Source organism: Vicugna pacos, chromosome 8 (assembly GCF_048564905.1).
Source record: "Vicugna pacos chromosome 8, VicPac4, whole genome shotgun sequence".
Taxonomy (NCBI): domain Eukaryota; kingdom Metazoa; phylum Chordata; class Mammalia; order Artiodactyla; family Camelidae; genus Vicugna; species Vicugna pacos.
Window position 1 is genome coordinate 49,754,985 of NC_132994.1, and position 14,138 is coordinate 49,769,122.

General features: G+C 37.4%; 1 protein-coding gene across 5 annotated transcripts in view; it reads left to right on the top strand.

Moving 5' to 3' along the window:
* Positions 1-14,138, top strand: part of L3MBTL3 (L3MBTL histone methyl-lysine binding protein 3) — a 108,483-nt gene that overhangs the window by 83,371 nt on the left and 10,974 nt on the right. For all 5 annotated transcript variants that reach the window (XM_031680070.2, XM_072965857.1, XM_072965856.1 and 2 more), the window contains one exon: positions 4,716-4,795. In XM_031680070.2, the coding sequence (XP_031535930.1) occupies positions 4,716-4,795 (80 nt within the window). The remainder of the gene's footprint in view (positions 1-4,715; positions 4,796-14,138) is intronic.

Consider the following 14,138-nt stretch of genomic DNA (forward strand, 5'->3'; position numbering starts at 1 on the left):
CAGATGTTAAGTATAGACATAAATGTTTTAATGCCACTGGTTTTATTTGCTGTGTTTTCCAAATCTCTTTGAAGATGATGACTTTCTTGTCCTGAAGCTATTCAAGCACAGGCTCTTCATTTGTAGGAGGCATTTTGGAGGCAATTCAAACATTCTTACAGTTCCTCTAACATACAGCCTTGAGATTCCTATTCTCTGATTTTTTTTTTTACCTGTGGGTGACCTCAGCCTATAATTTTTTTTTAATGTCGGGGGCATGCAAAGAGACATCCTTTTAACTTTCAAAATAGGAAACCCTACCTTTTTTACAGCTCTCACTACATTCACTGTGTGCCTGCTTGCTACTGGGGATACAGGCACTTTGCAGCTCTAACAAAGCCCCTTTGAGACTGAATAAGTTCCTGAAAACAGAAGGATTGGGGTTGTTTAAGGTACGCGCCAAGCCAAACTCATGCTGGATTTAGAGAGATGGCTGAAATCCCTGAATTGAAGCAAAATAGGCAATTGTTTCATATTTTTCAATATTATTTTTAACAAACCGATGACTGGGGATTGTTTTTACATGAAAAATTAACAAACTTGAAGGAATACAGCTATTTACATTCAGATGCCGTCCTGTTACTCTGTATTTACTCTCCGAATGTTTGTTTCACTAATATTTACCACAGAGTATAATTAGAGTAAGATAGTAAGACATCTAAAGCATGACACATAATTACAGAGAAAAAGAGAATGCTGACTCAGAAAGAAAACATTTTTCCATTTGAGTGGATTCCACCGTCTTAATTAAAAGCCCGAAGAGTATTCTTGAGTAAGCTTTTAAGCTGTGATGTTATTTCAGTTCAAGCTTAAAGAAATGTTGAAATAAATTGGTTCTTAAAAATTCTAAAATCCCCAGAGAAATTGCTGTATTCCAGGCACTTTCTAGGTGCTTTTACTTATGTTAGATCATTTAACCCTCCATATGCCTTATGTGGGGGGTAGGTGCTATTATTACATCTCCATTCTACAGGCAGAGCCTCTCTTGGCTACACGTCACACAGCTAGTAAGTAGCAGACCTGGATTACAACCTAGGTGGTCTGCCTGTAGTCTGGCTCATAACCATTACTCTAAAAGCTGTCTTAAAACTTGAGGAAAGCAGGTTAATTTAAAGAAAACAGGTATCAGTAAATAATTTTATCCCAAAGTGTAAGTAATTCTCAAATAGTAATATCTGCCATTTATCACGCTCCTCCGGATGGCTGTGTGCTAGGCACTTTCTGTACATTATTTTATCAAGTCCTCAAAATGCCTGTAGAGGTGAAGGATTCATTATTGGTTTACAGATGATGCAGCTGAGAATTAGGGAAGTTCAGTAACTTGCTGAAGGTCGTATAGAACTAGTAAATAGCAGAGCTGAAATATGAACCAGGTCTGTCCACTTCCATAGACCTTATGTGTAACCCCTGCTGGGCTGCTTTCTCCATGTTTGAATTTGCTCCCCTATGCCTAATCACCTTGTACTCCCTTCCTGAATGAAATTGTTGGCAATGAAAAATGTTGATCAAGAGGGGAAGATGAAGGCGTTTTTAAGTAGAGCAAAATTGTAATACTAAAATACAACATAAAAATATTTTGGGTTGTCACTTAAAAAAAAACCTGTCAAGGAATGTATCTTGAACTATGCTCAAGAGTGTATTACAGTATTATCACAGAGTTCTGACATTCTGATATAAACATACTTTGTTCGTAATTGGAAGGCTGTGCAGCAAGAATAACTTTTTGCTTGGGTTGTTGAAATCTTAAAGCATTTCATTTTTGCATAGAGAAAGAAATTCATCACATTACCTATTCAGAGTTAGCAGTGAAATTCCTAACTGTATAGGCAAGAGAAGTATTCGTTGCTCAATGAGAAAGCAATTTTTATTTTAAATAAAATGTAAAACAGGTAAGAATATTAATGAGTCAGATTCTTCCTTCCTGTCCTTATTAATAAAAGTTTGAAAATAAGATTATGGCGCAAGAAGGCAAGTTCCCTTTAATGCCATATAACAAGGATATGTACCACTCTGGAAAAACACAAGGGTGAAAAACAAATAGTAATTGCATCTAATTATGAATTCTGGTGTCAATAAGACCTGGTGCTATACATGCCCTGAAAATTTAGGATTAACCTCTTTAAGTTTCAGTAACAACAGAACCTTCTTCCAGTGATTGTTATGAAATATTGGACTTGTAAAGAGCTCAGCCAATCTTTGCTGCATAGTATGTTAAGTATATTAACTTTCCTTCTTATTACTTCTTACTAATACTGCTTCCGCATTTCTGGATGTGCTTGATCAGGATTCTGTTTCCTTCAGTCTATTTGTCTACCTATTTATAATGCCTGTTTTAATAGACTACTTAGATTGACCCCACTCTCAGACCACCCCTCCAGCCCTCTCACTAAAGGAAACATCAGATAGAACCCAGAGGGGCTTCTTAGAAAACTTACAGTTTTAAGGAGTTAGCAGAATCAATATATTAATTGGGAATAGAACGTTCAAGAAACACTTCTTGTGGAGTCCTGTATTGGAATTGTATTTGGTGAGGGTAAATGTCTGGGTATATATTCCCAAGTATATATGGGTTAAATTTAATTAAATATCATGAGTTAAAGTAAGGAAAGTGAGAAGTGAACATGCTTTTATAATGAAGCAACATAGATATAAGAGCAGATAGCCTCTATTTTGCTTCTCTTGGGATGGATTATGGCAGATTGAGGCACAAAGAAACTTTCTGTGTTAAGGGCCTTATTTTCTTTTTCTATCTCTGTTCCTTCCTAGAAAATGGTCCTTTTTTTTACATTTCATAAAATAAGTCATTTGCACTGTATTTGGGCATAAGAATACAAAAGAACTTTCCTTATCCTTTGGTCTTACAGTGTTATTTTAATAAAGTTTACTCTAAAGAAATGTATAATAGGCTTTATTAAAAGGACAAAAATGTAACTCTTAATTATCAGTGGACAGTTTTAATCATGAAAAGTGAAAACTATGGAAAATTCTAAGACCTTGGTCTATTGTTTGGTTTTTGTTTGTTTTTGTTTAACCATTCATTAAAGCTTTTAGGAATTCTGCACTAATTAATTGGAAATTTGTTTTCTTTGACTCAGAGAAATGCCTGGTATTACTGTGATACCACTGTAATGTGTGATTGTTTCTAATACTGATGTAGCCATCCACATCTTTTCAGTGGCCACAGTACTTACTGGGATAGGTTTGTGAACTCAAAGATAATTGCTTCCAGTTTAACATGAAACAAAGTTCAAAAGATCACATGAGCTAATTTTAGCATAATCTCATTTGAACACATAATTACCAAGGCTAACTTCAACACTGTTTTTACGGAGAGGACAAAGTTTTCTATTATAACTTCAGCTGATGTCCTTTCTCCAATCAGTGATTTGTTTGCTTTCACTATACCTGGATCTCCACTCTGTCTATGTAGTAAGAGCCTCCGTAGTCATTTAATTGAGTTCTCTTGGGAAACAATACTTTCATTACATAATGACAGTGAATCTTCCCTATTCTCAAATAAGCAAGTATCCTTCAGCAGTTCTGAAAAGTTGTTTTTAGTCTGAACTAAGCCAGGGAGCTCAAATTCCAAAGAAATTTCATGTGTCCCTAGAAATGATCTTTCTAAGGAGTAGTGAACATTTATTTATCACATGCTAACTATGTTGGCATCATAGTGTTAAATTACTGTTCCAAATGGAGAATATATTAGTGCCTTTGTAATTAAGATTATAAAAGTGTTTAATATTTTGTTACGATGTTTGGTTTCGAATGTATTTGCCCTTTTTAACCCTGAACAGGGGAAGTATGGTCTGGGTCTTCAAGAAACTCAGGGTGTATTTGTAAAGGTATCATCACAGATGAAATGACAGAGCATCATAAATGCGTGTGTAGGCCAGTTATCACACCCGAGATAGTCCTGAGAAATAAATTGCAAAAGCAGATTTATTTCCAACTCTGAGAATGGAATCGATAAGGTTTAAAAATTTAAATCCCTAGAGTTTAGTTTTAAAGGAATTATAAGTAAGCCTGTCCTGGTCTCCTTCAAAGCCCTTTTTGTCCCTGACTTCAGGGTAAAGCTCTGACTTCAGATTGTAATGGTCCGTTCCATCTTAGAGCGCTTTTGGCGCGGTTGGATTAGCATGGTCATTCCTGGTCAGAAAGAGGTGGAATTAGTTCAGCCTCTGAATTTGATCTGATTAAGCCAGGAAAAGCTTCCTGGAATTGAGTCTGATTCTCCTGCGCCAGACTCAGCCTCAATCCCAAATCCCGGAGCTGGGTAGTATTTAATGACTTGATTGACTGGTATAGATTTTCATTTTCCTTTTTTAGACTGTAGTCTTCCCAAACAGTACAAGTAAAAATTCCTCATGAATACATATCCCAACTTAAAGTGGAATTATTCCATAGCCACATTTTCCAGAATAGTTAACTTTTATACCATTCCTCGCTTTAAAGTCTCCTTTCTGAACAGTAATGGAAATTGATAATGAGGACAATGAACCGTTATAGGTGTTATTAATATTAATTGCTTCTTAGTAAAACTGAAAATCCTGTCTGACTTTTCAGTGGTATCGTTTGTTTTTAAATTAAGAAAAACAGTTGCTGAGATGTAGTATTGAACCATTCTTTAAAAAAAAATTTCTATTATAAAATATTAAAACACCTCTTTTTTCCAGAGACCAGCATGCTGACGATGTCAAAGAAGACTTTGAAGAGAGAACAGAGAGTGAAATGAGGACGTCACATGAACCCAGAGGTACCCATAATAATCTCATATTATTGATGGGTATTACTGTGAATACTCAAGAATCAAAATTTAACTGGAATGTAACAGTCACTTTTATATTAAAGATAAACGTCGTTTGGTTGGTTGGTTCTGTTATCGCAGGCAGTAAAAGTTTATTGTTCCGGATAAATTTGGTGTACAGTTCATAATTATGGATTCATCTGTGACCCGTATTTGCAGTCTCTCTCACAGTCTGCACAATATTGTGTATGAAGTTCAAGGAAGGCTTTGTTTTTGATCCTGGTCGCAGTCTCCTTGGGGTCATTGATGTCATGTGCTTCCTACGTTTCAGACTCATCTCAGACTGTGTTGAAATCCAAATAGAACTAATATGGTCTTACTCTGATACCACAAAATGAAAAGGAAATCACTTGCACAAATGTTTCAGGTTGTGTTGGAGAAAGTAATGTGTCTTACATCTTTGCTGAGTAGACGTTACAGTGGTTTAACCAGGCAATGAAGCCGTGATGACTATTAGTCATAGTATAGATTGTACTTATGATTTGCATATAGTTCTGTAATTATTATTTTTTTATACAAAAATATTGGCCTGATTATGATTTTAATGATTGGCCATGTGGACTTTGCTTTTCATGTGCTTTTTTTGGTTTAGATTATTTGTGAGATTGTAGAATGGCACCTAAGGACTGTTTGCTTATAATGACCTGTTCCTTAAGTGATGCTTTGATTTCCATATCTGATTTCCATAAGTAGTAATTTATGATTAATTTAAAAGTTATAGTCTCTGCTGTCCTTAGCAAGTTTTATGGTGTTTAATCTAGCACTGTATACAAACCTTATAGATGGCCAGGATTTAAATCCTTGCTCTGCCACCTGCTAGCTGTGTGATCTTAGACATTTCATTGAATACCTCTCAGTGCTTCTGTTTCCTTATCTGTCCAGAAGGTTGATGATGGCAACTGCCTCCCACAGTGGTTATGGGGGTTGAGTACAGTAATATTTGTAACCTGCTTAGAACACTGCCTGGCACATAATAAGTGCCATGCAAGTATTTGATTATTTAAAATGTTTCTGGTCATTTAGAAAGGAAGAAAAACATTTAATTTACAAGCTTTTGTCATCAGGGTGTAATGGGTTCTTAGACAAAGGCTTGAGCCTTTCTTTGTGAGTGGTGGTTAGGAGCATGGCCTGCATTCTCAGCTCCAGCAGGACTAGCTGTGTGGCTTTGGGAAAAATAGTTAACCTCTCTGTGCCTCAGTGTCGTAACAGTACCCACGTGATTGGATTATTGTGAGGAATAAATGCATCAATGGCCAAGGCGCTAGCTGCTAGTAGTGGTGGTGGTGGTGGTGGTAGGGTGAAATAAGTGTCTATTGCATGGAATTACCTGATCATTGGATGTTTAGACATTCATAATAAAATCTTCTGGGCTCTGTACTTTTTGAGGGAATAATAATTTGATAACCATTTCAATTTCTTCCTAACTCGGTGTATTTCACTTTTCATTTGATTTGCTGAGCTGATGTTGATAATTTTTTTTCTGAAAATAGTCTGTTCAGTGGAGAATTTCAGATTTATTAACATATGATATGCCTGGTCTTCTCTTTTATGGTAGATTTATGTCTTCTCAAACTTTATATTTTGTCCTATTTTTCTTGATTTGAATTGCCTGAGTTTTTCTTACTATTCTTTCCAAAGAAACATTGCTAGGGTTCATATATAACTCTTAATTATTTTTCTCACCCACAAAACCTATAGTTCAGTATGTACATTTTACTTACGGACTTATTTTTCATTAGGTGAAAAGGAGCCTCATAAAACAAGCTGCTTGAGAATCTTGGCCCATATGTTATGAAGTGAGATTCGCCTGTTACTATCTCATCCAGTTTTAGCCTCCTCAAATGAGTTTGATGAATTTCCTTCATTTTCAAATTTTTGAAACATTTTGTAGAAAACTTTTATAAAATTACTTTTATCTGTAGTGAAATCATCTTATGACTGTCAGCTTTCATTTAACTGCTTTCTCAGCTTTAGATGTCCTGTATTTAAAAAAAAAATTCCACATTTATCTTGTATGGAAAAGATTAGGATTTCACTTCCTGACTTAACCATTTAATGGTTTGTTGGTTGTCTTTCCCTGGACCCTGTGGACCTTTAATCTGAAATGAGATGTTACGGGGCCTGAGGGCTCCTATATCTGGGTCATAATGGGGACATCTCAGATTCGAGTCCACGGGTGGATGTGTTTAGTTCTTTCTGTCCTCTTGTCTCTCAGGTCCCAATAGTCATGATCTAGTGTCTCAGTTTGGGCTCTCTGGAAACAGACATTGAGAGTGTTGTGTGCAGGAGGTTCGTTGGTGGGAACCCTTGGGAGCAACACCAGTGAGAGAGTGAGAGAAGCGACACTGAGCAGAATAAGAAGCTGAACTGTGATAGTTACATCCGAGGCCTCAATCGATTCCACGAGGAGCTCCCGTGACCCCTCAGAGTTATCCTGAATTCAGTCATGAGAACCGAGCCTCGTACCTCTGCATTGACCAGGCCTTGGACGTTGGCTGAGAGGGGCCCACGTGCTTAGGCAAGGAAGCTCCTTGGGCCGAGGGCAGTTGCTGGAGAGGGAGGCAGCTCTGAGCCACCAGCAGTCAGCTGGTGGGAGAATGGACCTCTCAGTTCTGAAGGGCGATTTAAGCGGCACACCCACACTCAGATCTGGCTAATCATTTGGTCTCTGATTTTCCTTTAAGAAAAATAAAACAAAACTGAAAAAACTAAAAACTAAACCAAAACTTCCTTTCACATACGTGCGATTAGGCCAGCCCCAGTCAATCCAATCTTTTGGTTTTGAACAGTGAACCTGGCTCCCAAGTTCAGTCTTCGCTCATTATGTTGCCTGAGATGTCGTGAGCTTGCTTCATTTTTTCTTTTATTTTTAGACCAGTTTTTATTTAAATCTAAAAAACTTCCTTCAGTTATCATTTTCATTGTTACTTTTGCTCCCTTCTCTTTTTTGACTGTTAATACCTATTATTCTTGGCTTAGGTCCAAGGGATAATATCTAGAATAGTTAACAATTGGTTTGGCAGCCAGCATTGCCCAGGACGGTTAGCTGGAGCAGAGCTTTGGGAGCCCCCTGCTGTACCAAGAGTTACTGTTCGTTGCTGCATCTTAGGGAAGTCCTGCAAGAGCCTGGCTGCTGAGGGTCAGTCAATCTGGAAGCATTTTAATATTTTGATAACATGTATATTCTCTATATTCTAGACATATTTCTCCAGTTCAAGCATCTTAGGTTCTTACTGCCAGGCCTGCTATTTACTGCCTTTAACAGGAGTTTTAATTTTAGTAGTGGTATTTATTTTCCTTTAATTTCCTGCACTGGCTTGTTTTTCTCTTTTCATGGCCCATTTTTGTCTTCTAGAGGTCCTGGCCCCTTGTGCCTTTACTAAAATCATGAAACTCTTCTGTCAATAAATCTGTGCTCCTCTTCCGATGTTTTGTAGAATTCTTATCAGAGGACCCCATGGTGATTGTTTTCTGTTTTATTGTTTTTGAGTCCAGAGAGTTTCCTCAGGTCTTTTGTGAAGAACACTTACCCCTCAATACTCCCATTTGGGTGCTGGTGGAATTCCGCTCTCACACGTGAGCCTGAGGGTTGGGTGGTCACACTGACACTAGAGGGTGCTCAGCAGTGTTCACTCACAGCCCCATTCTTCCAGTGATGGAAACAGCGCTTCCCGAACCTGACCTGGCTGGAGGGTGGCCTGGGGGAAGGGGAGGAGACTCTCTCTTGCAGATGGTGCACTATTGAGTATAGAGGAGACTGAAAAGAAGCCCCCCTGTATTTCCTTAAAGCCAATAGGATTGGACTCAGGAAGCCCAAACTCTTTTGTCTGAAGTCTTAGAGCAAATTGATATTTAAAACAATTCCCCCTAAAAAAAATCCTCCCACCTTGTTTCTTCAGTTAATTCAGTTTAATTCCATGTAATATGTATAATTATGAGCCTTTTAAATTTTTTAATGATTCCCATCATGCTACTGAATTTGACCTTTGGGGACCTTACTGAATACAATTCATCACTTTTCTCTTCCCCTTTTTCTTTTTTCTTTTTTTTTAATTGGCTTTTATCTCCCTTACCTGAAAGATAAAGTATATCTCATTTTCTCCATTGTAGGAAGGCCCTTTAACAAAGGAGTCTATAAATTGGCCTTCAAATTTGAACTCTTACATTCCTGGGAAAGGTGTGATTTTGTTTGCCCTCCTGTAAACCTGCTCTCTCATGGGTGCTGATAAGCAGAAAGAGTTGAATTCCATTTTGTAAGGTGCTAGATTCTCACTTGAAAAACTCAGGCTTGCTTTTTGCTTCCATAGCACTTGGTTTTTATTTTGGTTGTTAACCTTGAAATGATCCTCAAATATTTTTCATGCCTGAGTTTAGTATCTTGGAGCTAATTTTATCCACATTCCTTGATGCTGTGATCCATTTGTTTTACCCAATCACTGTTAATTGTTCATCCTTTTATATTTAGTCATCAGTTAGTAAATCCATTAAAAAAAATTGGTTGGCAGATGTATCCCATTTCTTCTGGCTTTATTTTTTTCCTTTCACATTAAGAGCATGTTTTATGGACTCATGGAATATTAGCCTAAAAGGATCATTGACTCCTTTTCATTTTTGCCTTTTTATATCCAATACACCCACAGTAGCATACCTTTCTTTCAAGATGGAATCATTTCTCCCATTTGCCGAGTCTTTACTATATGTTAGACACTAGGGTAAGCATTTTTTAAATATCATATAATCTTTGCAGTGATCCTGTTAACTTTGATTTAGGTCAAATTTAGAGCTAGTCAGTGGCAGATCAGGAATTTGAATCCAGGTTTATCAGACTCTTAAACTCACCCTCTTGACCATGACCATGACCATGACCATGACTTTGTATTAGGAGACAAAAGATCCAGAGTCACTTTTAATGCATCCCCTGCCTCACAATATGGCTTTGGGCTTTGCCCCTATCTCACAGTGTGTTTTCCTTATCTTAAGGAGAGCTACCTCCTAGTATTGTTTTGAAACTAAAATGAAACTAGGCAGTTGGAGATTCTGATCTCATTCCTGTCACTGGCGTAAAGGGATAGGAATGGGTGAGGACAAGTGGTCTGTGGTAATTCATGCAGTAGCTTGTGATTTAGCGTCTTTCAGACTTGGAAATAGGAAGTAGAATGGAATCCAGGCTTGCAAGTAGCTGGGAGCATGATGAGTATGTCTCCTTTTCTCTGGGATTTCCTCATCCTGCTCAGCCTACCACGCAGTGGTTCTGCTGGTCTGAATGGGAACAGTCCTGTGGGAGGCAGCTTCCCTGCTCCATGGTACTGAGGATGTGATGTCTTTCCACTAGGGGATTCCATGTTTGGTTTAGATGGTGTTCCCTGATCTGACTTATTGTCTTGATTCTACATGAAACATTGGAAGATATATTTCTTGAGGATCACCTTTATCAGATGTGTCTTCTTTTGATGGTTGATCTTCTGCCTCACTTTTTGCTACCCTAAGTCAGATCAAGAATTTTAATACCTCTGTTCTCAACCAGAATTGAGAGACATTTGTATTTACAGATGGACAACTACATTATTACCTATTAAACTTCATTTCAAGATGGCTATGCTGTATCAGTGTAGCCTTCTACAGTTACTAATGCATTGTAAGTGCTGAATAAATAATTGCTGAATGATTTCCATATAATAAATACTGATTGTAGATTGTAGAGGCAGGCCTTTCACTATCCATTCATTAAGTATCAACATAAAAAGTAGTCTTTGTTTGATAATTGTCTACAGGTGAAGTAGCAGTAAAAACCATACAAAGATCCACAAAGTCATTTCTTTAATGCTACTCACATCTAATATTTTCTTGCCTTTGATATTAAGGCAGGCCAGCAATTGATGCTTTAATAATATATTTCCAAAAATGCATTAAATTACTTTCCAAGTCACCAAAGTGAGGCTTCCATTTTTTGTTACTATTTTTGAGTAACAGTAAGTAGCTTACTCAAGATCACCTTCTGGTTTTACATAATTCATTGTCAAAATAACATTTATTATAGAATAATTAGCCAATACAGGGAACTAAAAAGAAGAAAATCAAGATTTTTCTATAAATGTATTTTCTACCACATTTTCTGAATTTTGGTATCTTTAGGGGGGAGTGGATATTTTATATCTAAAATATTATACTACTTTGTAACCCTCAGTTTTTTAACTACATAATATTACAGCCATTTTCACACAAATATTTATACTAATTACAAGGTAATATTAAATATTTCCTCTGTGGATGGACGCAGCGTCATTTAATGAACCAGTCTGTGTTGGGCATCTAGGCTCTCACTGTTACAAATGCTATTGCAGTAGACCTTAGTAGCAGTTGGGACTAGGTGTGCGTGTGTGACATAAAATGCTTACAGGTGGCTTATGTAAGGTAAACCCAGTTTATTTCTTTCTGACATCGAGGAAGTTCAGAGGTAGGTGCTCCGGGATTTAATGGTACTCAGCAGCATCGGGAAATCAGGTTCCATCTCTCTTGTTGCTCTGCCCTGCAGAGTGTCTGCTCCCAAGGCCTTATCTTGGTCGAGGTAGTTCTGGAGGGCTGGCCACTCAATAAGTGTTCTCCCCAGTAGGAAAGAGGGTCAGGGGGAGGGAGCAGTGAGAAGTTTGACTATATTCCTTTGGTAAATCTCCATTTCAGGAAACTTCAAAAAATACAGAGGATTCCTTGAAGTGTAATTTTTCATGCAAGTAAATCGTTTGAGAGGAGGGTGGTGAGAAATCTGACCTTAGTAGAACGATGATGGCTGAAATACTTTCCTGAATACAAGGCCTTGTCTGAAGCCCATTGTGCATGTGCAAACCTGCTCCTTACTCTTCTCACTGAGCCAGTTACTTGAGTTGATGTCTATGTGCATTTATTTTAGTCTATAGCACACCTTAAGACAAAAACCTGGAGTCACGTTTCTATGCAACTCAAGGGATCAAATACGTATCCACTCAAAGGAGGTTGCCTTCTCTGTCCTTTCTGGGTTGGGGTCGTACCTAACACAGTGTTGTGTTTCTGAGGAGAGGTGGCATGTTCTGTGGTTGGCAGACGCTACAGCTGCCCCATTCATGAGAAAATAGCACTGGCCATCAGGACATCAGTCAGCACGAAAGAGTCAGCAAGAGAAGGGGGACCTTACTGTAAAGGATGCGAAGTTGGCATTAGGAAGGAATGTGGTGGTATGTGTGTCTAGGCCTGTTTATAGTATCAGCTTCAAAGACATGCAAACGCTACCAGAAATATAGGACCTTTAGGGTTTTTAGTCATTCCTTTAGAATGGCTGTTACTTTTCTAAGGAATAATGATGTAGGAGCATTCGAACTGAACTGTGAATAATACAATTTTTGCAAGAACAGAATAAACATAGAATGGAGCTATAATGAAGAAGTAAACAGTGCCAAGTGTCAACAAAGTCTATCTATGGCTTTGGAATAGACTGATACTTATTATGTGGCAACCAATTAGAATACAAGTTGTAAAGTAAAACCGTTGTTTTACTGTTGCTTTGCTCTGTTGTGGGACCAGAAATCTTCCCATTTCATATAAGCCTATCTCCTGAAAGATTTACAAATACTGTATTTCAAATAATTGCTAAACTCTTGGGACTATTTGGGATTAATTTTTGCTAAACAAAAATATCTTTATGCTAAACAAAAATATCTTGAACTCTGGGCAGTTTAAAACCAATTATAAAGAGATTCGTTGTGTGAAGTGTGGAAAGAGGACCATGAGGGCTTTTTAAAAATTTTTTGAAGAATTGAACATTTTTATGGGGAACAGATACATTTCTCTATATGAGGTCACTCAGGCAGCACCAGGACCAGTGGGTGGTAGCTCCAGTAAGAAAGACTTTTTTTTTTTAATTCAACATAGTGACTTCTCTAATGTTAAGAGCAATTCAAATTTAGATTAGGCTAGTTTAAGAGAAAACTTATTAAAGAATGACAATAGAACAGTAGGAAATAATTTTTTTAACTGTACTACTTATGAGTGGCAGAAAGCATCAGATACATAAAAATAAATTTAACAAAAGATATACAAGACCTCTACATGAAAATGACAAAGGTTGAAGAGAGATATTAAAGAAGATCCAAAGAAATGGAGAGAGATGCCTTGTTCTTGGATTGGAAGGCTCAGTATCTCAATATCGTGAAGATGTTATCTTACCAGATTGATGTCTTTACAGTTGTAATCCCAAGCTCAATCCTAGCATTTTTTTTTAACAAGCTGATCCTAAAATTGGAAATGCAAAGGGAGAAGGATAGTCAGGGCGACCTTGAAGAAGACCTAGATCACAGATATCAGTACACTTATGTGAGTAATTAAAATCTGGGGGTTCATGTAAAGAGACCAGTGGAACAGAATAGAAAATCTAGAAACACAGATTTATGTTTATTTTTAAGCTGCCACTGCAGTACAGTGGGGGAAAAGGATGGTTGGTCTTTTCATTAAATTATGGCTGGGCAATAAGAAATCCATGTGAAAGAAAACATACTGATCTTTACCTCATAACATGCCGTAGACTTTGTTGACACTTGGCACTGTTTACTTCTTCATTATAGCTCCATTCTGTGTTTATTCTGTTCTTGCAAAAATTTGAGACGGATTGTAGATCTAAATGTAAAAGGTAAAACCAAGTGTTTAGAGAAGAACAGAGGAGGCTATCTTCAGGACCTTGGGGTAAGCAAAGATTACTCAGATTTCTTCCAAAGTGCTAATAACCATTAAAGAAAAAAATTAATAAATTAAACTTTCCTACAATTAAGGACTTCTGGTTATAAAAAAAAAAATCCCTATTAAAAGAGTAAAAAGAAGACAGTAGGAGGAGATATTTGTAAAACATAGTTTCAGGAAAGGATTCTTACCCGGAGTGTATATAGAGATAACTTCTACAAATCCATAAGACAACAAACAGCAAGATGACACGATGGAAAAATGAGCATAAAAATAGATAAGTGCTTCACAAAAGGGGATCTCCATATGGCCAGTGAACAGGACAAGACGGTCAACTCTGTCATCAGACAAATGCAGTTGTAACCACAGTGTAATACCACGACACACCCACCAAAATGGTTACAATGAAAAAGAGACAGTTCCACCTGTCGGTGAGGATATGGAACATTTGGAACATGCTTACACTACTAGTGGGTCTGTATTGTACAACTCTTCTGGAAAACTGGCAGAATTTGCTGAAGCTTCATGTACACAAACGCTGTAACCACAGAGTCCCACTCTTCAGTATGTATGCAACAGAAATGCTTACATA